Here is a 22,890-nt window from a genome sequence, read left to right as displayed (position 1 = left end):
GATTATTAAATTAAACTATAATATCCCTAGTTATGTTAGGCACCTTATTATTATCGGAGAAGGAGAAACAGGCAAACTTCAGTTCCTGCTTTGATGCTGTTAGGGACTTGGGACTGTAGATCCCTTGCTAGATGGAACTTTGATGGCTTATCCCGCAACTTAACTGAAAATCAAATTTGTTGTAACTCTCTCCCTAGTTAAAAGGAAACTTGAAACCCCACCTAGAGGTTGAAGATTTGCTCTTTCAGCTTTAAGCCACTGAACTTTGTTTTCTTAACTGTGATTCTTTCTAGCTTGATGCCCTGGTTCACCGATTCATCACCCTCCTCGCAGAGGCCTGCGACTCCAAGTCAGCTGAGAGCCGCGTGTGGGATGCCAACATGGCATGCAGGAAGCTAGCTGTGGCTCACCCCATCCTTCTGCTTAGGTACTGCCCTTCTGCCCCTTCTCCTCACTGGTCTCTGCCTGGAGTCTTTTCTGCTGGACCTCTGTTAGTATTAGCGCCTGTTCCAAAACGACGACAACATTCCCGATACAATCCTGAGGATAGGTCTGGAGCATGCTCCAGTGAATAGAAATTATATGGACAGCAGATCCACCCAAGCCATTTGCTGGGCATCTCTCCTGGTGAGGCAATGCCCCTGCTAGTAAAAGGTTTCCTTGGTAGTGGGGCCAGAGAAGAGAAATGTGGGAAGGGGGATGTTCTGGTGCTAGACATAGGGCTCAGAACATAAATCTTGTAGAATACAGGGAGAGGGGGGAGCTGAATACCTCCTGGTTGTTCTGTTACCCAGTTGCTCTGGGAGGGCTTGGAAGTGAATGCTTTACTTCTCATTTCAGACACTTGCCGATGATCGCAGCTCTGCTTCACGGGCGGGTCCATCTCAATTTCCAGGAATTTCGACAGCAGAACCACCTGACTTTCTTCATCCATGTCCTGGGCATCCTGGAATTGCTTCAGCCACAGGTGTTCCAGAGTGAGCACCAGGGGGCGCTGTGGGACTGTCTTCTCTCCTTCATTCGCCTGCTGCTGGTAGGAGAACATTGCCTTTTACAGACAGGTCCAGCTCCACAGGGGCTAAGCCTGGTGATCTGCCACTGTCTTATTGCCCACCCCTGACATACAGCCAACCATTGTGGAAGAGGAGTTGGTATCTGACCATCTCAGGATGCTGTGTCACACTATACATGTGTGCACGTACAAATACATAGCCGGGTGCAGGAACAGGGAAGGGAAGGCCAGCACATGGACTTTTAGGCTTCATCTGGGTGTTAGTGCTTTTGATTAGGTGTGGTGTCCCTCCTTGCCTCCATCCAGAACTACAGGAGGTCTTCACGTCACCTGGCTGCCTTCATCACCAAGTTCGTCCAGTTCATTCACAAGTACATCACGTGCAATGCCCAGGCAGCTGTGTCTTTCCTGCAGAAACATTCTGACCCACTTCAGTAAGTGTTCTGTTCTCACCTCATTCCCGTTGCTCTGATACCTCCCAGCTGTGACTGCCCAGCTCCCTGGAGCTAATTGGCTGCCAGAATATTCTGTAGTTTGTACTGGTGCACAGGCAAAGGGCCATCTGTAAAGATTGCTGTCCCCCTTAAAAATAAATTGCTGGCGTCAGTCTCCTAACCAGACAGGAAACAAGAGAAAAGTTTCTATTTAGCTCTTATTGCAGGGCTTTTCCCCTAGTGATCTCCAAGAGCTTTAAAAAGGTACATGCACAATAGTGTCCCTTTTACAGATGGAGAAAATGAGGGACAGGATGGTTAAATGACTGGTATCAGCTTATACAGACTCCAGGATTAGAAACCAGATTTTCTTACTCTCACACATAAGACACTGCATGTTTCCAGGCAGATGGCAGCAGAGTTCTCCCCAGACTTAGAGGGTATGGGGTCCCATCTGCAAGCACATGGGTCAATATATTTTGCACCTCTTCTCCCTCCCCACCCTCCGAGGGAGGAAGATCGAGTTGCCATAAGCGGCTTCAGCAGTTCTGGCTACTGTCTGTTTTCTATCATGCCTACTGAGACCTCTTTGTCCACTGCTTGATTCCTTCTTCTCTACCCTTAATTCCCCTTTCCCCACAGTTACTGAAATGAATCTTGGCTCCTTTTCCCCACACATTCATGCATGTACCCTGAGTTGTTCCTTTCCATACCATGACGTTGAGCTGATGGTTGGTGTTTTATGCCAGAGATGTCTTTTCTTTCACCATAGTGACCTGTCATCAGATAACAGTGACCTAGTGATGCTGAAATCTCTCCTGGCTGGGCTGAGCTTGCCCAGTAAGAGTGGTGTCTTGGACAGAGGCTCTGAAGAAGAAAAGGATGGTGAGTAAATAACTCTTTAATCTCTACCCCCTGTGCTATGGTTTGAAGCTCTCTTGCTTCTATGTGGACTTCGCCCTGAGCTCTGCACTCCCAGCCCTAATTGGACAGTGAAGGGGAGAAGGAAAGGAACTGAGAGTGAAGGTTGTGTCCTCATAGACATTCTTGTGAGGAACTGGTCAGCAGTAGTGAAACCAGGGCCTTGGAAGAGGTAAATGCTGACTTCTCATTTGTCATAATTCTCTGAGCTTCTCAATGCAGTGGAATAGTAGCCCCAAAGGTATATATTGCTAGGGAGTCTGCTCTCTGCTTGTCTTCAGGCCAGACCCTCAGGAAGATCTCCCAAGGATACAGCTGCTTCTTCCCTGCTCATAGACTTCATCCTGTTAGGGTTATACCTTGGGAAATTCTGGGGTATTACAGTCTAAGGATATTTCCCTCTCCCGTACCACTCTGAGCAGATGCCCTGGTAATCCATTGGCTGGGAATGCCAGATGCCCAGAGGATGCCTGGGAGTTAACTGTTTGTCTCTGTCTCAGATGAAGCAGCCGCAGGCTCTCTGCCCTTGGTCAGTGTGTCCCTCTTCACTCCCCTCACTCCAGCGGAAATGGCACCATACATGAAAAGACTCTCCAGGGGCCAGACTGTGGAGGGTAAGTGGGGACAGCTTTCCCAGAACACCTTGTAGACTTGACTGACAGGAATCCTTCTACCCACCTCTCTTGACTGGAGTATGGTAGCTACTCCCAGCTGCACTTCCCAAGAATGTTAGACCAGAACTAGAGGGAGCATATAGATAAAAATCAGCTAACTTGGTATTTGGCTTGCAGCCAGGAGCCCAGTGCAGGGAAGCTGCCAGACACGTTACTGTAGAATTGAAACCATAGCCTGTGGTCTTCCCCTGTAAGAGGAGAGCTAGTCTCCTAAAGCCGCAATGATGAGATGCAATCATGTCGCATCTCATGACCTAAACAAAGTTGAACCTGTTCTGTGTTTGGATGGGAGCCCCCCCAATACAATTTAGGAGCTCTTGGAAGTGAGGTGGCTGATTCATTGGGTGGTACTTGGCCATGGGTTAGTTCTGAACCAGGGTGCCAGCACTGCATTTGTGGTGCTGGGTTGATGGAAGTGGTGTATTTGGGATGAGATGTAAAATTTTAAGTTCCAGCTCCCCAACTGTTTATAGTTATCAAAATTCCCCTTGTGCTCTCCACAAAAGTTCAAGCTGTTAGAATAGTCTCCTAGGGAGCTGCACTTTGATTCCCTAAGGTTCTTTTAATAGCATCTGTATCCAGTACGCTTCATTGTACTGATCTGAGACATTATCGTGTGGGGTTAGCCCACTGCTGCCCAACTCAGAAATAGGAGAATTGATCCCTGCATGGGCATGGTCTGCAGATTTGCTTGTCAAGATGTTGGTGTACAAGGCCTTATGTAAAGATCATTTACTGTTACAATAGAAATTGATCCCGTACTGAAACTTGCCACAGACAGCAATGCTAGCAGCTAATGTGGCGGGTGCAGTTCTGGAGGTGTTGATCTACAGCACCCTTTTGAGGTCCTCTTTGAAGCAGGATTGCTCTCCTTTAGTTCTGCATGCTAGGTTGATAGCTCAGCAGAGGACTCCTGTGTTTGAGATGTTCCCTTTGGGGCTTTTCTGATGCCACTGCATTGGATCAGTGAAGATGAGTTACCCTTTTCCATCTCTGGCTTCCCCCAGATATCTTGGAGGTGCTGAGTGATGTGGATGAGATGTCCAGACGACGACCAGAAATTCTCTCCTTTTTTGCGGTGAGTAGATGTAGCCCAGAAGTGACCTAGGTCCCCTTGCACAGTTTATTAAGGTTCTGTCTTCCCTCTGCTTTATCACATCATTATCCCATTGTCTGTGGGTAGGCCAGTTCTGAGAAATTACCTCCTTAGTTAGTTTGGGCCATCAACTGCCACGTGATTGTGTGCACTAAGTCATTTACACACATGCTTGCTCACACGTACACACTTCCTCTTCCCTTCTCTCCATTACGCTGGGTCCCTTCTAGTCATGAGGTCTACCACCTTAGAGGTGAGCATTTCTCAACTCAAAGGAGAAGCTTCCAGCAGGGCTAAGCAACCACCTCGTAATACCGGTCTACGGAAAAAGGCGAATCGTTCTACAAGAAACACTTAACAAGGGGCCAGGGAAATGGATGTCAATCAAAATTGCCCTGCACAGAGCAAGAGAAAACCCACTCTGGATGCTTAAAGCATTCAGAACTGGCTGATGGTTCTTACAGAAATCCCCTTGCCATGACCCTGGCTCAGCATTTACCTGGTGGATAGATGGTTAGCGGGGCGGGAGCAGTGCCGCGCAGGTGGTAATGTAAGTCTGAAAGGCTTGCACCTAATGTTGCCATGGGGTCTCTTGCTGATCAGCCTTGTCTCCTCTCAGACTCATCTGCAAAGGTTGATGAGCTCTTCAGAAGAGTCCTGCCGGAATCTGGCCTTCAGCCTAGCTCTGCGCTCAATTCAGAACAACCCCAGGTGAGAAATGGCGATATCCATGAATGCCATGCTCCTGAGTCACTTCCTTCTCTCCTTTGTTCTGCATAGGGCTTGGACTCTTTCTTGTTCCCTGGATGCTAAGGGTGGGGATTGTAATGACAGGGCTGTGTTTTGTTCCCAGCATTGCTGCTGACTTCCTCCCCACCTTCATGTACTGCCTTGGCAGCAGAGACTTCGAGGTGGTGCAGACAGCACTGAGAAACCTGCCTGAATACACCCTTCTCTGCCAAGGTAAGTCTAGGTTTCTGCGTTTACTGTTGCACACTCAAGTGCGAGAGGCTGGAAGCTGATTTCCCAGGGGTCTCTGCTTCAACTGCTTTCAGTCTCGGATTTATTTTTGTCTGTGCTGGAGACTTGGAATTTCCATGGAAGTTCTCGCTAGACATTATTGCTTGGTCTGGTGCTATTTGCTGGCCTGCCCAGTGGTACCTTCACTCTGAACACCACAGAAGGGATTCATTGCAGCGAGTCCCTGTCTGACCAGCATTGGCTTCTCTGTCAAATAGTTCTGGTCGTATCACTGTTTTCCCCTTTGAGTTAAGGCGCTTTGTATCCATCATATACTTGTCTGGAGTGTTAATTGTGTGCTTGGGGGTGAGTGTGTAGTTCCTCCTTTTCCCCATCTGCAGAATTTAAAACTTAGTTCGACTGCACTGTTGTTTCTCTTGCTGGGACTAGTCCTAGCATTTCCTCTGTGCCGTCTGATGGTTACTGGTAAATCAGGGCTGGTCAGATCAATTCTTATGCTTCTCTTTTCCGCTTCACAGAACATGCAGCAGTATTATTGCACAGGGCCTTTCTGGTTGGCATGTATGGACAGATAGACACCAGCTCCCAGATTTCAGAGGCCTTGAAAGTTCTTCATATGGAAACCATGATGTGAACATCCATGTCCTGGGAACTGATTTGTCCAGTGGACGTGAATGGCTGGGAGGAGGCACTTGCGTTCCCGCCCGCATGCTGAAGGGGATAAGAGAGACCCACCGTGGAAGGGCAGCCTAAGCAGGAGGAGAGCTCTTGCCTGCGGTCTGATGGAATACAGGGATAGATCCTACTTAAGACATCACTTTGGTGAAGGCAAAAGGGCGTCTGTGCACTGCGTATTATAGGGGACCACATCCTTCCTGGGATCTGAGATGGCATTTACCACTTCCTGTTGGACAGTGCCTACAACTTCAATCACCAGCTCACATCCGGGATGCCATACTGTTTGGGGTGGAGGAAGGGAGAATTGCTGTGGTGCTCTCTAAACTGGTGACCTCTGGATTGTCCTTAACGTGTTGGAGGGAATCCAGAAATCTGTACAGAGCAAGAGACTCAGTGTTATAGTTTGTGATTCCTTTGTAAATTAAAATTCTTCTAGTTTCTATTATGCTCCCTTTCTCTGCTCCCTGCTGCTATTACAGCATCTCCGCTGTAGGTTCTGTTCTTTTCCTTCTTCCCTCTGGACAGCTGTTTCTGCAAGACAGAACTTCCACAGAAAACCTATTTGCAGCCCTCTACAACCAAAGCGGACTCTTCCCCTTGGCCGGAAGGGTTTGTTTGTTCATTTTTCCTTCTGCTGTGCAAGCAGAAAACCATCCCCCGGAGGAGATGGAATTGGGCCCAGCATCTGCTGGATCAGATTTCCATGTTTGGGCCATGGCAGCCAGAGCTCCCACGGTAGGAATGGCTGTTAATTGTTATTGTTGTATGTCAACAAAGAATGCCTTGCTGCACCCACGCAAACATCTCCATGGCAGCAGGGTCTACACAGAACGCATCTTTGATGATCCACTGGTCATTTACCCCTGGATTCTGCTGATACGGCTTTTCTGGAGCCCCAATTCAGCTCCCCGTGCAGCAGGGGGCCAGCGCTGGCACTACAGCCCCCCGCAAGACTGGAACGCCAGCATCGGCTTCCTGTGTGGGGGGAGAAAACCGTGAGCCTCCCCTCCGGATCTGGTGTACGGGGAATAAAATGGCTCTGTGCACTGTCCTTTTCCTTCTTCCAGCGTGTGGGGAACCAGAGATGGCTCCATGTGCGTTGCCTTTTTTCTCCCCTAGGACACCCTGCAGGCTTCCCCCGCAAATCTTGCCCAGCAAATGGGAGCAGGGGGAGGCCGTGTTACATGCAGCATGAAAGTAAATAAGTGCCCCCCCTCCAACCCTCATGCACCTCACTCACTCACCCTCCCCCAGCCAGAGAGCCTGCTCCTGACCCACCACCCTGCCCTCAGACTGCTCCTGCCCCTTCCCCCCCCAACCAGACACCCTACTCCCAGCCTGCTCCTGCACCCTACCTCCCACCCAGACTTCACCCCTTCACCCCCTCCTATACCCCACCTCCTGCACTCCCATCCGTATCCCATTCACTGGCAGCCCTGTCCCACACACTTACCTCCTCATTTTTGGCCCCCCTCAGAACTTAGGGGGGCCCACAAAATCCACTGACCCTGGAACCCCAGAAGAATAAATATGACCTAAAGCCTTGAACCTTAGTCTTCCCTACACCCCACCATAGGGCTGGAGCACCAGGGGAGTGAGGTGTTTCAGTGGGGGACTACATCAGTGAGGGTTGGGGGCTTTTGGAAGAATTTTTTTACTTCTCACTTGTGTGGTCCCCTGATTTTTCTGTGAGTCAGTGGCCTCCAACCCAAAAAAGGTTCCCTGCTCCTGCCATAAAGACAATGTTGAAACCTTTTGTGTTGGACATAATATTTTACTTTATTTAAAAATGAAGCCTGGCCAACAAGCCCCCAATTGGTGCCCAGCCCCCATCTGGCTGCAGCATCATAACACTCCTGCACCCCCCACCCCTACCAACCGTGAGCTCACCATATACCTGAACCCCCTGCCCTGAGTCCATCATATCCCCACATCCCCAGTCCCTACCATAAGATTGACAGAAGACAGTCTGAATGTGTACATGAAGCTGGATTTGACCAGTTACGATGTAAACTTCAAAGAACTGTGCAAAAAGATGCAGCAGCAGAAGTCCTATTAAATAAAGTCTGTGAGTACAACGTTTCATTTATGCTATTATTAATCACCATGTCAATTACCAATAATATTAAGTTGTATGTTTTCAGTCCTGCAAATGGGCATTCTTATACGGCTCTTTGTTGACCACTTGTTCTGAATTTTGATGTAGTTTGGCTCTTTGGTTTTAAAAGATTGCTGACCCCTGGGCTGGTAGGTTCCCTGCTTCTTTTGCAATTAAACACATCCCCTTAGTCTCTGCTTCATATGCTGGCTGTCCTGTTTCTTTCCCCTTAGTCTCTTGCTTTACCCCAGGAATGGTGTCAGTGCAGTTTGGTTTAATGCAGAGTAATGAGTAAATGAGCAATAACTAAGGTATGGCTCCCTTCACCTCTTAATCTGCAGGTGGCAGAGATGGGCATTGTGACCTCATTGCTTTGGGGCAGTGAAATGCACTGGCAGGAGAAGTATGTTCCTCAAGGACATGGATGCACATCACAATTGGCTTGTTGGTTGGTGTTCTCAGAAGAAAGACCAAGACGTGAATGGATGTGGAGCCTAAGGGTATGTCCACACTGCTGAAAAAAGTGTCGTCTTAGCCCCAAGTTAGCTAACCAGAGTTAAGGACTTGTGTAGTGTAGACATCTCCTAAACTATTTTCCCTCTGTCCAGCCTGAGACAGCAGTGAGGAAACTTGACTGCCACTGCCTTTTTGCTCCCTGTTCTGGGGATAAGAAGACTTTGTTCTCCAGTGTTGTTAGTCTTGCACCTTTTCATGTGCCCTGGGAAAAAATGGGAGGCCCTTTTGGTGTTTTCCCCCAACTCTCTTCACTGGTTCCAGTTCACAGGGGAGGGGAACCCATTAGGAAAAGGAGAAAGGGGGGGTGGGGTATCAAAAACCTCAAGCAACTCTAACCACGGCCCATCATTCTCTGCCTGGCCTTTTAAATAAAGAGATTAGAGCCAACAGTTAATGATGCAACGTGCTCCTGTCTTCCAGAGCATCTGCTTTACAGCCAATGAAGGGGCTGTAACAATTAGCTAGAAATGAATTAAGTGAAGAAATTGTTGAAGAAAATCAAGACAATAACATTGTTTTTGGGTTTCGGTGACAGCGGGATTAATGCCCTGAGTTCGCATCTGATAGGTGAAATCTGCTGGCTATTCTGAAATTAGTCCTTTTACTAAACCTCTCCACAGGTTCGTCACACTAAGCCGGTGTCACCCCAAGAGGTGTAGGTCAGGACTAGCTAGAAGGCTACAGGGCAGGATTTGAGGAACTGTTCCAGATGGAATGGGAATGTCTGGAGGCAGAGGCAATAAAAGGGAGAGGAGGTTAGTATGAAGTAGACTGGCCAAGCTCTTCTGGGACAGCTTGTACCCCACTCCTAACACCCCCCACCACCCTACAGAAAAGGCTTCATTGGAAATCCCAGATCCAGAGTTGGATTTCAAAGTCTTTGTTCAAATAAATTAAACATTGAAACCAAACACCATGTCGGTTGCTAGTTTGCCTCTGTTCAAGAAACACGGGGTCTCCCAGGTGTGTTTGGCAAACAGCCCTGTTGCCGGCATCCCAGTCTGGAATAGCAGAGGGTGTTTGTGGGGACTTGGTGCCATAGACAAGCAAGACTGCTGATAGTGCACAGTGAGGAGCAACTGCACCGCATGTCGCTGGCTTTGAAACGCTCCCTTTTGATACCAGCAAGTTAGTTCACAGGAGGAGGGAATGTGAGAGAAAACGTGGGTGGCAAAGATGTGACTGGTGCAGTCATTTGATTTGGCAGGACGGCTGCAGCCCCCTCGCCTAGTTGGAGTTTGCGTTTATCTCACTGAATAAGAGGCACTGCTTATGACTTGCTGCCTTCTGTGCATTCCATTGAATCAATCCTCCCATGCTGGATCCTATGGGGATGGAGACACAAATACTGGAGCCTGCTAGAATTACAGAGTTAGATGTTCCAGCTGCGATCCATCGTCGCGGCTGGGAATGCAGCGCGGCGGCTGCGGCAGGAGACTAATAGGATCACTAATGCATGCCAGTATTAATTTTCAGGTTGAGTTCCCGGTGCTTTTAATTTGGGGGCTTTTGTGCGAGCGGTTTGAAGGCGAGGCACCTTGAAGTGCCGAGACAGCTCGAGGCGGAGAGCATGTTGCCGCTGGAGTGGAATGCCGGGATGATGGGCCTGGAGCCCAGCCCCTCTTATCGGGGACGGGAGAAGTGACAGTTCTAAAACGGTTAGCGGCGGCGTTACGGATGCATTGACACTGGCCCGCCTTTTAATCAGTGCTTGTTTATAACTGGGTTTCATCTCCGTTGGGCTGAGCTGGTTCGCTCCTCCCCTCCTCCAAGAGGAAGCAGCCCAGCTGAGCTAAACTGACAGCACTATCCACTGCAGGCCTTGTAAACCCCTCCCCTGCTTTGGAGGAGCGTGATCTAAAACTCCCTTGGTAGAGAAGTGAGGGGAGAGGGTTATAAATGGCTCAACTTGTTGGGAATGGGGAAGAGGAGCCCAGTGGAGTCACCATCATTGTTCATCTGCCTTGGACGGCTGGTCTCTTTCGAGCAGCAATGCTAGAGAGGCACAGGTGGCAACCCAGCATCCTTGAGCCTTTGTGCTGAGACACTGCCATGGAGGATTGGGGTTCCCTTTTGAGCCCATTGGTGCTTTGTGGTGCAGACGTTTGCCCCTAGGGCTGAGTTCCTGTCTCCTGAGCACGGCCAGGTAGGAGAGCTGTGTCTGAGCTCCAGAAGGGAACTCCTCTCCCACATGAGGCAGCCACTGGCCACACACGGCTAGGGAGAGACGCTCTGTGACTTACAGACCATTAGCATTTTTCCTGGTATATCCCAGCTCTGCACACACTGACACTTCTCTAGACACTCAGTAGGTAGATCCTTTTCTGAGCCCGTTCCATGGGAGGCAATCAACCTTGGATTGCTCACCCTGGGAAAGCAGGGGTGCTTGCTATATGGCCATGTCTGTTGTGTCCCGCTTGTGGCTGCATGCGATAGTGTCAGTGACGTGTAAACTGCTGGTGAGCAGGTGACTAGGAAGCTTTTTACTGGCCCAGATGCTTAATGGGTGATTCTGAGCAAACCAGTTGCCTCCTCACAGGGGAAAGGTTGCTGGTGGGGCGGAGTGTGTACCCCACTCACCTCCCAGCTTCGCCTCATGCTGCCTTGGCTCTTCTCCATCAGCTGCTCTGGGCAAGCGCTGCTGGAGGTGAGCTCCTCTTGCTGGCTGTGTTTCCTGCTTTGATGTCTGAGGTGTGAGCGATTGGGGCTTCCTCCTCCCCCGCAAGGGATGTCTCAGCTTTACTCTGCAAATGATCCAGGACTGAATGCGGCCAGCTTGGTGGAGGGGGATCCAGTTACAGTCGGAGAACACTTCCCTCTCTCTTACCCACACAAAATACTTGCACTCTCTAGGGACATCCACCCTCCCCTGTTCCTACATGACCTATGAAGCCAGGCTTCATGAACTGGGCTTGTTTAGTTTGGAAAAAAGAAGATTAAGGGGGGACATGATAGCGGTTTTCAAATATCTAAAAGGGTGTCACAAAGAGGAAGGAGAAAATTTGTTCCTCTTGGTTTCTGAGGACAGGACAAGGAGTAATGGGCTTAAAGTGCAGCAGGGGAGGTTTAGATTGGACATTAGGAAAAAATTCCTAACTGTCAGGGTGGTCAAATATTGGAATAAATTGCCAAGGGAGGTGGTGGAATCTCCCTCTCTGGAGATATTTAAGAACAGGTTAGATAGACATCTGTCAGGGATGGTGTAGATGGAGCTTGATCCTGCCTTGAGGGCGGGGGGCTGGACTCGATGACCTCTCGAGGTCCCTTCCAGTCCTATTATTCTATGATTCTATGATTCTAAGGCTCAGGAATAACCTTATCCTTGGCAGGTTTGCGGGGTCTTTTACGCAGTAATATCCTACTTCATCTCCTTTTTATTAACAGTCCTCAAAACCAGATACACACACCAGGCATACATACAGTGCTTCCCCACGCCCTGTAAGATGGATGAACTTGTCTTGATGGCCTTGGTGTGCAGGCCCGTCACCTTGTTTGCAGTCAGCAGAAACCCCATAAAAGCCTGCAGGCCTTTAACTGGCACAGGTTAGTGGGAAGAGGCCAACGTGGGAAAGCTAGTGAGCACCTTCCCATTGTCCTCTAAGACACACGCTAGTCTGGCCTCTGTGCAAGCTGCTTTCCCTCTTGGGACAGATTGTTATAGAAATCTGAACCATTGTTCCGCCCCTGCACCTTTGTTAGGGGCAGGGACACTCTGCAGCTGTACCTGGGCAGACCCGGATGCTCTTGGCCACTTACCTAGATCAGGTGGATCAAGTTGAGCTACATGGAAAACTGACATTGGCAAAGCTATGATGTAAAAAATCCACCCTCCTGAAAGCTGCAGCTATACTGACCTTACCCCCGGTGTAGGCAGTGCCAGGTTGACCAACGAATTCTTCCCCTGATCTAGCTACAGTGATGGGAGAACCCCTCTTGTGGCTGTAGCAGGAGTGTGCAAAGGAGCCTGCATGGGCTGAATCAACCTGCTTGGCGGGTTGGTCTGGCCTGCAGCCACCCTGCTGCTCCCAGGCTAATCTAGACCTGTCGATGGGGGAGCACGCAAAGTCTCCTCCTCCAGCCAGGGTGCGCCGCACCAGATGGAACTGGGCGCCCCTGGTGGGGTCAGGCAGGGGGGCCAGAGACTGTCTGCTCCCTTTCCCCGGTCCTTCCCAGTGGCTGGGAGGTGAGGGGAGGCAAGGTGCCTCCCAAACTAAGGGGAAAGCCTCCCTTCAGCCCCCTCCTGATGCTGCTGCGTTCTTTCTTCCTTTTTTCCTTCTTTCCTGTTCATAACAGCTGGTGGTTCTCCGTAGGCACCGGGCACCCCGGGCAGGGCGGGGGACAAAGACTTCACGTGCTCTCCCACTCCCAGGCCACTCAGGGTCTATGGGTGGGGAAGCACTCGAACTCTCCTGGCCCCACCCCTTCCACCCAAGGCCCCGCCCTTTCCGGGGTGGCCTGTGCCCACTTCAGAAATTCACAAAGTGGCCCCCCCCTCTCAAAAATGATTGCCCACCCCTGCTGTAGAGTCTGCGCTGAAGGGCTGACATGCCGCTGTAGTGCAGACATAGCCTTAGGGAGGAGGCTGAGAGAGAAACAGATGGGAACAGCAGCAGGTTTGCTGATAGTCTGAGGCAGGCCTGGCCAGGTTGGGTCTGTCCGTCTCCTCTCTCTCTTAATGTGTCTCAGCTGTGGTACAAAGGGCTGCAGGCAGGGCAGTACGGAAAGCCCGGTGCAAATTTTCCGCAATTATCTGCCCCTCAACTCTGCCAAGCCCCTTTCCTCTGGCCCTGTTCCATGCCTAGCACATCAGGTTCTGCACTAGCTCTGCTCATTGCCCTCAGTCCAGCCCCGCGGCAGCCTGCACGCCCCAGTCACTTCATCGCTACCTCTTTCATGTGTGTAGTGGGTAGGTTGCAGATGCAGGCTGGGGGCCGAGGTGGGAGGTCTGCCCCTTGTGGTGCGGTGGGGCCCCAGAGTGGAAAAGCTCATGGAGAAAGCCTGCCTTCCCTCCCTGGTCTGTGGCATGTGGAGGGCAAAGGGGGTGACTGAGCAGCAGTTTGAGCTGCATCTCCTCACACATCTTGCAGGGCCATTGAAGCCTGGTGCTTGATCCTGAGGAACTGGGAGAGTCCAGAGCCCTTGCTCCTGGTGGTGGCAGGCTTTGCACTGTACTTTCTGCAGTAGCCACATGAATAACGAACCAGCTCCATGCCGTGGCACGGGGTGAGTGGCAGAGATTTCAGGGGGAGGCTGGTGGGGACTCGATCGCCTCCTGCAGAGGGAGCAGGCTGGAAGACTGCTTCCTCCTTGGTTTGAGACACTCCCTGCCTCACAGGGACTCACTCACCCCTGTCAATAGGAACTCACTGCCCTCTCAGTGACGTCTGGACTTAACTTCTGGTTCTTCTAGCCAACCATGCTCTGTCCTCTGTTCATATTCCTGAGTTTCTTCTAGCCCTGCTCCAACAAGTTCCAAAGGCTTCTACGCTTATCTAGTCGCTCTCAGTTCCTTCTTGTTGGACACAGTCATTAACTGCTCGTTATTCCTCCTGCAAAGTCACAAGAGCAAAATTAATATCATGCCGTTGGAGAAACTGAGCAAAATCCAACTGGAAATAAACAGTAGGAGAAATGCCCAGAAATTGTAGGTGTGGAGTAATCCTGGAAGGCAAAAAGAAGATCTTGGCGTTGTGGGATTTCATTCCCTTGCTCCATGTTCCCATCAGAGAAACTTATAATAACCTGTGCAAATGGAGCAGTGGAGACAGGAGAGGTGCAGGACAATCTGTTCTTGACTGGAAAGCCTGGGGCTCCCTCTATGCTGAATATGATGCCATGTAAAGTGGAGGTAGCTTCAGATGTCTCATTTGGCTCAACTGGAATCTCTTGTTTAGAGAGAGCTGTGTGAACTGCTCCTGCAGGTGAGACAGCTTTTCCGGGTCACTGCAAGGGAGCCATTAGTAGGAATATTTGCTTGGAAATTCAATCCCGGCTCAAGCTTCCCACTAATTGATTGAGGAGTTTCTTTGAAGTGAAGAAGTCAACTTAGTGTCTGAAGGGGGGCGGGCCTTGGAGAAGAGGCTTCAGGTAAAAAAAGTTTATTTCACACCTGCTGGAGTCAAGTGGGTGATCAGAGATTCTCCTGCAGTTTGCCTTCTACATACACACACCTAGGTAAGTCCAGACCAGCGCTAGGTTTCACTGGACACATCTTGGTCAGCAGAGACTCTCCTGACCACCACAGTAATTTAATCAGAACCTCACATTAATTTTTGGTTAAGAAAAAGGGGCTGGGTGAGAACCCGTCTCCACTTTGTTCCCGGCCGTACCTGGATGAATATAAACAGTGCCTCTAATCCTCCAGTCCACCTGAGCTCACCTGTTCAAGATTCAGTCTGCTCTGCAGATCTCCGAATTACTCCGTGCAGGTAAGATGGGGAGAACATTTGGGGAAGGAATGCTCTGAGAGTGGGTTCCCAGACCCCACTGTCCTCCTGCCTGTTGAAATGCATCTTCCTCTTTGCATTCCACCATGACCTAAGACCCGCCTGGAACATTGTCTGGCTCAAACTGTGTCAAGATTGCCATGTTCCTAGGGGCTGTGTTTGCTTTGGGATTCACAGCCGCTCAGAACGGGGGTGTTCTGTGCAGTCCTAATGGGAGAAGGAATCCTGGTTAGTTCTGGACTGGAACTTGATTCTCCTCAGCATGGAGAGTATCCATAATGCTGAGGAGTGAAGGGGTGACATTAGCTTGGGGAGGGACATTTTCTTTCCTCTTCCTGTGCAGATGGACTCACTTGTCTCTTTCTCTTTCCCCCTTCCATCTTCTCAGCTGGTAACTTATCCTCCCTGAATTTCATGTCTTTGGGGTTTGTTGGCAAGTGGAATGTGGGCTCCTTCAAGGTCATTGTTACTACCGCGCGAATACTGTAGATTGCCTAGCACGCTGGAGGTGCTATATAAGTAACCAACAAAAACTGGCATTGTTTTCTTTAGGGATGGGCTAGGCGGTTTGGAGAGAGAACCTCCCTGCTAGAAACCTAAAATTGACCCCAGAGGTGCTCTGAGGCTGAAAAGATCTCTGTTCAGCTTCAGTAGTCCATATGTGCTGACTTTGGGCTGGGCCCTGAAATGCTGTAGTATCACAGATCTGTTCTGCTGTTACATCTGAGCCAAGAAACCGGCAGGATATAGCCCAGGAGGGTCTCTAGGGTCTACCATGGAGTTTCTTGCAGAAGCAGTATCCCTGGTTAATCTGAACTGCAGCATAACTGGAGTTAAGTCTCCCCAATGGTCAAGGCTCTTTCTCATTTTCCTTCTCCTCTGGTGGATGTGGTGGGATCCTCATGGACCAGAAGGGCAGGAATCTTCCAGCTGTCTCCTTTCCACCCAGGTGCAGCAACTCTGCTTGTGTGACCCTAGAGGAGGATGTTCAGCTCAGAATACACGGCATCTTCACTCCCAGCTGCCTCTCACTTCTACAGCCCTTCTCTCTCAGCCCACCTCAGATCCACTCCTGTTTGCAGCCTCTTCCTCCCAGCTCCCCTTTTCAGCTACCAGCTCTTCCAGCACTACAGCCCTCCAGAGCCCTGCAAACAAGCACTGCTGCTGGCAAGCCAAGGCGCAGGTTTGGAGGAGCTGGGGGACCTCTCAGGTACACAAGACGGAAGGACTCCAAGGGACAGGGATAAATTCCCCCATTTCCAGCAGGACGCACAGTCTTTGCTTTGAGCCACGGGAAGGTTCCCAGATACTGGAATTTAAAATGACACAATTGTGTCAGAGGGGGAGTCAGTTAGATTTTAAAATGTATTGGTTTGTTGTTATCCCCACTCTTTAGACCTTACCCAGCTGGAACCCAGGGACCATGGCAAGTGAAAGGATAGAAAAAATAGTGCTAATGCCCCCCCCCCCCATAGGCCCCAGTGTACATTTCTACACTATGTATTGTACAAAGCAGGCTGGAATGGGATAGTGGGAAGAATAAAGATGTGACTGACCCCAGGAACACACTGTGCTCACTGGTGGCTTTGCCAATTCAGGGTTAGGTGCCCATCTGTCCCTTGGCCAGCCCCAGAGCTGCCATGCCCAGGCTTTTCAGGGGGGGGAGGGGTATTTTCTTAGTGAGTAGCGAACAGCCAGAAAACAGCCTGTGAACTCATTCCTTAGGCTCAAGCTTCAGGGACACTCCTCTCTGGGGCCTCTGGCTGCTTTCCCTGGACATTTTCCCAGTCTGTCAGCTTTTCCACGTACCCCTGGCCTCTTGTCTGGGGACCTGCCACCAGCCTTAGCTCCACTCCGATGTGGCTTTCTCTCCTGGGGGCAGACTGTCTCAGTCCAGCTGCCACTAGCAGCCCATGATAGTCCCAGGTGTAGCCTTGCGCTCTTCACTTGGCTGGATGGGTGCCTCTCCTTTGGTCCAGGGAAGCTGCTGGGCTAATGTATGCCCAGGCACCAGCTGCCCTATGACACCGTCTGAGCACAAGCAGGCCGTCTTTTTGTACAGCACCTAGTGCAATGGGGTCTCAGTCCATTGGCGGGGGTTCCAGGGCCCTACCCCTATGCCGACCAGGACCTTAATGTCACCCGTCCCATCCGAAAAACATTCGAGATTGTGATGCACTCGGTCCCTACAGCAAATGGTCCAGATGAAATCAGCTGACTGAACTAGAGCTACTCAGGAGTGGGGGCTTTCTTCATTTAAAAGGAGAACGAGGGGTCACCTCATGTGTTTGAGACCGAGGTCTTCCAGTCGGTGATGAGAGGTAGCTGCCCTGCTGTGCACGGGAGGGTCCAGGGCTAGTTCTGTCTCTGTGAGCGGGCAGTGAATGGAGGGCTGCACACTGGGGGCAGGGCTAGTGCGGTGCCCAGTGGAGGGTACTGTCCGCTCTTTGGGCCTCTGAGCTAGTACGGATCATCAGACCGGCTTGTTTGGGGTCATCGTGACTGGCCTTGTTTTCCTCCAGAGGAAGCTCGTCCGCAGAGGCAGAGACGAGCCCGAGCCAATTACAGCAGCTGGCAGCTGGAGGAGCTGGAATCCGCCTTTGAGACCACACACTACCCTGACGTCTTCATGAGGGAGGCCCTAGCTCTCCGGCTAGACCTGATAGAGGCCAGGGTTCAGGTACCGGACACCCATGGGGTACCGTGCTCCAGGCTAACCCTTGGCAATAGCACCTTGCCCTTGTCCTCAGAGTTTACAAACAAACAAACTGTCCCCAGCCTCTGAGGCTGCCAGGCCGGGGGCTTGGATTCTGCTGCAGGAGGCCCTGTCACCTCCTGTTTGCTCTGCTCTTCTCTGTGCTTATTCCCAGTCCTGTCGATGTTCCAGCCCCATTGCCATTGGTGACCGAGGAGTCTGCCTTGGGCGGGGGAAGGTCAGAGGTGGGAGCCCTTAGATGGCGGGATCAGTTCTGTCTGCCTGTTGGCTCCGGTGGCGGTAACTCAGCAGCCACAGGTCCGGACAGGCAATGTGGGAGAGCTGGAGTGAGGCTCATCTCCTCTCAGGGTTGGGAAATGGGTAAGGCGGGAGAGGGGGAGGGCACCCAGCAGCATGGTGGGGCAGTTGAGTGTGTGGGATCCACCCCGCCCGGCTCCTGCTCTCTGGCCTGAGTTTCCCCTCTCGTCACTTCGACAGCTGCCCTGAGCAGCTGGAAAGCAAGGGTGATGGATCCCTCCTGGATTTGGGGTGGGGCAATGAGGCTTGAGACTCATTGACTGGATCAGAATAAGAGAGCTGCTCATGTCCCCTGGTTTCTCTGCAGCCCCAGCTCATGAGGGGAGGGAGAGGTGTGCTGGGAGCCCATACGAAAGTGTCCGGTTCCCTCGCGGAGGGTATAAAGCGGGTCAGGGATTCTCCCTCTGGGACTGACTGCGGGCTCAGGAATCTGCTGGGGGCATTACGGAGACAGAGAGACACTTCTGCAATGAAATTTCCCCTAATTAGGTGACATGATCTGAACTTTCTGCTTTTGGTTTAAAACCTTTCCTTGGGTAACCGTCTCCAAGAGTGAAGGCAGGCAACAAGCTGGTTTGCTAATGCCTCTTTTCCATTGGGTTTCCCTAGGTGTGGTTCCAGAACCGCAGGGCAAAGCTGAGGAGACAACTGAAACTGCAGGACCAAGGCCTCGTTAGGGGCTCGTTGGCCTTGGGACACAAGAAGCCCCAGGCCCCCCAGGCAACGGAAGGTTCAAGGAAGAGCTCTGGAGTTGGGATACTGGAAAAAGACCCAGGTCACTGGCCAAGTGCTGGTCCCAAAGGACAGCCTCCTCCTCGGCCTCCCCTGTACAAGGAATTTGGGGCAAAGACAGAAGAAATTTGCTCCTGCAGCACCACCAGCTTGCGGGCCAAGGCAAAAGAGCATGAGACTGAACTTGACCCTCCTGCTGCTTAGGAGCAGCCTGGTTTAAATGAGTCCCAGCAGGGCTCTGGGCCTTAAACTGCTCCTGATGTCTCGCCCCTGTCCCTTACCTCTCCAACCTCTGGGCCCTGGATTGTTGTGACATTTCTTAGGGGGTCATAACCTTGTGAATGGGGCAGGGAGCATGGGAGGCACCATCTAGAGGAGCTTCCCAAGCCTGTTGTCCAGCCTCATCTATCTCTGAGCACCCTTGGTGCTTCCCTATTTGGTAGCTGTTGCCTGAACTCCTTTCTCTTTGGCATCTGCATTACATTTCCCAGCATCTGCACTCAACTGGGGCAACAGCATGTACAGGGACTTTGGATCTAAGACACCCTGGTTAAATCCTTCTATATTTGAACAGGGTCATACCCACCCTCTACCCCATGCTTATTTCTTAGGATCCCTTCACTAGAACACATGCATTAGCGCATGGTTGGCAGGGGGATGTTGTCGCTCTACTCTGGGTCAGAGACGCAGAATGGGGCCCATGAACTGTGTGGGGGTGTGGAGGTATGAGACATGCAGATACCTGGTCTTCACATTCTAGCCTGGCTCTTGAGGCCCTGTGGAGTTCTCACCTGCTAACCAGAGCCAGGTAGGGGGACCAGACGTCTCGATTTTTATCAAGCCTGTCTCCTGATTAGGGGCGCTGTCTTCTATGCACAACCATGCCATCCCTCCCCCGGAAAAAGTGTTGCTATTTTTCACACTGGCCCCTCTCGAGCCAGGGTTCATTGTTCAACTCCGTGCTTCCTGGTTATTTCTTCCATGCTGTACTGCCCAAAACCACAAGAGGGCCCCAAGGTTCTGCAGGTGTTTCAGCTTCTTAGAAAGTGTGTGGGCTGGGGGTGGCCACAATTCCTAAAATTCATCAGCCGCTGGTCCTTTGCCTCTAGTCAGACCCTGTGAGGTGCTGACGTGCGGGAGATTCCAGAGGAGTGTCGTGGGGAGGGGGTTGGTATTAAGCAGAAGTGACTGCTTTATAGAGGGCATAGCATCTGTCCTTCCAGTCAGCCCACTGTCTGCGAAGGGGTGTGTGTGTGTGTGGGGGGGGGGGGGGAGGGTGTATCTGAAACAGCTTCTGGGGGGGGGGTGAGGAAGGGAAACAAAAGTCTAACTTCTTTGTAGTCTGGCTCAGTCAATGGCTATAGCATCAGGCTCATGGGAGCGAAGGGGAGCTCTTTTCCCCATCAATTCTTTCCCATCAGTCTGGTCAAAATGTACCAGCATAGCCACAGTCAAAGGAAACGGACTGTACTGTGAGGGCCAATTCTGCATTGGCTATGGGGACTAGGTGACCATTCCGCCCCCCGGATGACTTTGCATCTCTGATATTTATGATCCTATGATGAATGGAAAGGGATGGGAAAAGTCTGAAAAAGGAAGCAAGCAGCATGCTCTACCAGATCCAAAGAGCTGACCCTATTCCTGGTCTCTACCACCAGTTTTCTGGTGTCAGTTGCTGAGCAGAAGTGTTGGCTTATTAGAGATGCTGCTGCCTTTAAAGTCATATTGCTTATTCTTCCTGTTGGATGATGATCAAAAAAGACTTAGGAAAGGAATTGATCCATATAAATGTTCTAGAGCCACATCGTGTATTGTGGAAACTCCCTCTCTGTCCCCCCCTTGCCCAGAGAGCAAAGACGCTAGGCCAGGAATGTGAGTCAGACATGGGCTAAGAATCATGTGTTTCCGTCTCGAGTTGCCCAATGCACAGAAATGAAGAAATGCATGTCCAAAGGCAGAGTTTGGGGGAGAGAGGAAAGTTTTGAGCTGAGAAATGAGCAGAACAACCAATAACACTTTGCAGGATACATGGAATTTCACCCATGACGTCTATGTGGCATTCAGAGCTGAAGAGCCAGATGGCCGAATGGTAATAGAACTGTGCATATGTAAAAATCTATGTGTTTGTCAGTGTCCATGTACTTGTATATTGGCAGGCAGGCACACATATGTAAGCATGCATGCAAGTTTCTCCTTTCAGGGCCTGCAAAGGTGGGGGAATCTGTGTGGTGGGAAAATAATCCACACCAGGTGTTACTGCTATTATGACCTTACCTGTGTGAATTTCTTCCCAGCTCAGTGCTTAGATCGCCAGTAAAAAGGCTACTCTCTGATGGTTGGCAGAGCAGGGACTGTCTCTTGGTTGTGTGTTTGTACAGTGCCTAGCACCATAGGATTCTGGTCCATGATCGAGGGATACTATCTTATACAGCTAGTAAATAATAGGAAGCCCTGTCCCTTTCCTTTTAGAAAATAAATGAGAAAACTAATCTTCAGCGTCAGTGCTTTTTTGATAGATCATTTCACCTCCCCTCCATCTTCCTGCCCTCTGATTCTCCTGTGCTGCTATGGGGCTGGTCTGGTGCATTTGCTTCTTTATGCTCTGGCCAGCTACCTTTGCTGCTCTACAACTGCAGGGGGACCTTATCGACTCCATTGTCTCAGGACCCACTGTGAGCATTTGAATGGAGTTTCAGTCCGATCAGTTTTCCAGGGGTCACCTACCCAAATTCTGACCTCCTTTTGTGTCCGTGCAGCCACTTGCACACGTGTTTTGGGAGGACAAGAGCAGGCAAATCCCACATGTCCATATTCATCTGGTGCAAATGGGTGTTACAAATGCAAATTCTGCGGCTTGTGTGCCTGAGAGCTGATGCACAATGAAAAGGCTCATGTCGGCGATGGCGTGCGAAAGCAGAGACCAGGCTGTGACCATTCTCTTTCCCTACCAGCATGTTCCACTGAAGGCTGTAAAGGCCCCAGAGCAGGGCGGTGTTACATTTTCATTGTGTATTTTGTAGCGTATGTGTGTTGTGCGCTGTGTCATTCTCAGCATTGTGTATGTTGGGGTGTCTCTCTTGTGTGTGCTGTTTGTGTGTCTTTTGGCATGTGGATGTGGCACGGGGTGTCTCTTGTGCTCACTCACGAGGTGTGTATTTGGCATTTGTCTCTCCACAGCAAGTGGACTTTGGCCTAGGAGTGGCAGCTTCAGGGACTAGTTTCCAGAGGTACTGGCATTTGTTGCTGTGCACTGTGGGGGCTGGAGGGAGCAGGGGCTGGGGATGACTAACTGGCCATGTCTGACTCAGAGTGCAGCTGACTCTGATGTAGGCTTTCAGTTGGGGGAACTGGCACAAGCTACCCTCACTATGTGATGCAGTGGGAAGTCAAGGCTGCGCTCCGATCCTGGGACCGGCGACATCCAGCAAACTGGGATTTCATGTTTAAAGGCACCAACGTTTTCATTTTAACCCTAAAGTCAAAATGAGAAGATGGATTTTGGGGGAGGGGAGAGGTTAATTTGACCTAAAGTAGCCAAGTCCAAAGGTTTTGTTTTCTCCCCTTTAAGTAAAAGTGCCTCTCAATAAGAGCTTTCCCAGTAGCTCCTCTTGTCTCCTTATCCGTGCCTTGTTCATGTGAGCAGCATCTTTAATGGAAAAAGAGATTGGACAAAAGAACTTTGCGACCCCCAGCAACAATTAAGAATTTCATTAAAATACAATAGGCCAGTTACTGCTGCCTCATTATTCAGCTATAATAATTGCTAATGGCCTTATTAGCATTTAACAATTATGCAAATAATGGAAAAAACATACCATAAAAGTAATAAAATGACCCCTTTTTACATCAATAGTTTTAAAATCTAAAGTGATGATGATTTTGCTCTCCAGGGTTTATTGGGAACGTCTTTAAAGTGGAGATAAACTTCTAATGATGCCATCGGCAGAGCAGGACAGGGACTGGATAGGGCACAGAGGTCTGGTCCATGCTGCCGACCTACATTGGTGTAACTACCTCCTCGGATGTATGAAATCCACACCTGGAGTTATGCTGACCTAGCCCCCCATGTGGGCAGCGCTATGTTGCAGGAGAAGTTATCGGGGAGGTAGAATAACGATGTTGCTCGGAAAGCAGCATTCTCCTGTTGGCTTGGAGTGTCTTCAGTTAAGTGCTACCACAGTGCAGCTGCACCATACAGCTGTGTCCATGCAGTGTGTTAAGTGTAGACTTGTCCTGGGCTCTGTGAATTCCTGCTCTCAGTGCAAGGACTCAGTTTCCCTTCCACTTGC

General features: G+C 50.5%; 2 protein-coding genes across 3 annotated transcripts in view; both read left to right on the top strand.

Annotated features, from left to right (window-relative positions):
• Positions 1–6,238, top strand: part of INTS1 (integrator complex subunit 1) — a 41,347-nt gene extending 35,109 nt beyond the window's left edge. For both annotated transcript variants that reach the window (XM_075899571.1, XM_075899572.1), the window contains exons 40-48: positions 294–427; positions 841–1,033; positions 1,319–1,446; positions 2,219–2,331; positions 2,868–2,981; positions 4,049–4,119; positions 4,757–4,848; positions 4,991–5,100; positions 5,637–6,238. In XM_075899571.1, coding sequence (XP_075755686.1) covers positions 294–427; positions 841–1,033; positions 1,319–1,446; positions 2,219–2,331; positions 2,868–2,981; positions 4,049–4,119; positions 4,757–4,848; positions 4,991–5,100; positions 5,637–5,752 — 1,071 coding nt within the window. In that variant the 3' untranslated portion in view covers positions 5,753–6,238. The remainder of the gene's footprint in view (positions 1–293; positions 428–840; positions 1,034–1,318; positions 1,447–2,218; positions 2,332–2,867; positions 2,982–4,048; positions 4,120–4,756; positions 4,849–4,990; positions 5,101–5,636) is intronic.
• Positions 6,239–14,743: 8,505 nt separating this feature from the next.
• On the top strand, positions 14,744–18,805 carry LOC102458324 (retina and anterior neural fold homeobox protein 2-like). Its single transcript, XM_075899526.1, has 4 exons — positions 14,744–14,838; positions 15,966–16,066; positions 17,379–17,536; positions 18,479–18,805. The coding sequence occupies exons 1-4, from the start codon at positions 14,744–14,746 to the stop codon at positions 18,803–18,805; spliced, it is 681 nt and encodes a 226-aa protein (XP_075755641.1).
• Positions 18,806–22,890: the final 4,085 nt, after the last annotated feature.

Source organism: Pelodiscus sinensis, chromosome 16 (assembly GCF_049634645.1).
Source record: "Pelodiscus sinensis isolate JC-2024 chromosome 16, ASM4963464v1, whole genome shotgun sequence".
NCBI lineage: Eukaryota > Metazoa > Chordata > Testudines > Trionychidae > Pelodiscus > Pelodiscus sinensis.
The sequence above is the reverse complement of the archived record's forward strand: the minus strand, read 5'-3'. Positions and strand labels throughout refer to the sequence as shown.

Bases quoted from the DNA above. Each gene is read 5' to 3' on its own strand.
- LOC102458324 (XM_075899526.1), top strand. From the start codon at position 14,744: ATGAATATAAACAGTGCCTCTAATCCTCCAGTCCACCTGAGCTCACCT. The intron at 14,839-15,965 runs GTAAGATGGGGA...TCCCCTTTTCAG, and splicing joins CTCCGAATTACTCCGTGCAG to CTACCAGCTCTTCCAGCACT. The intron at 16,067-17,378 runs GTACACAAGACG...GTTTTCCTCCAG, and splicing joins GGAGCTGGGGGACCTCTCAG to AGGAAGCTCGTCCGCAGAGG.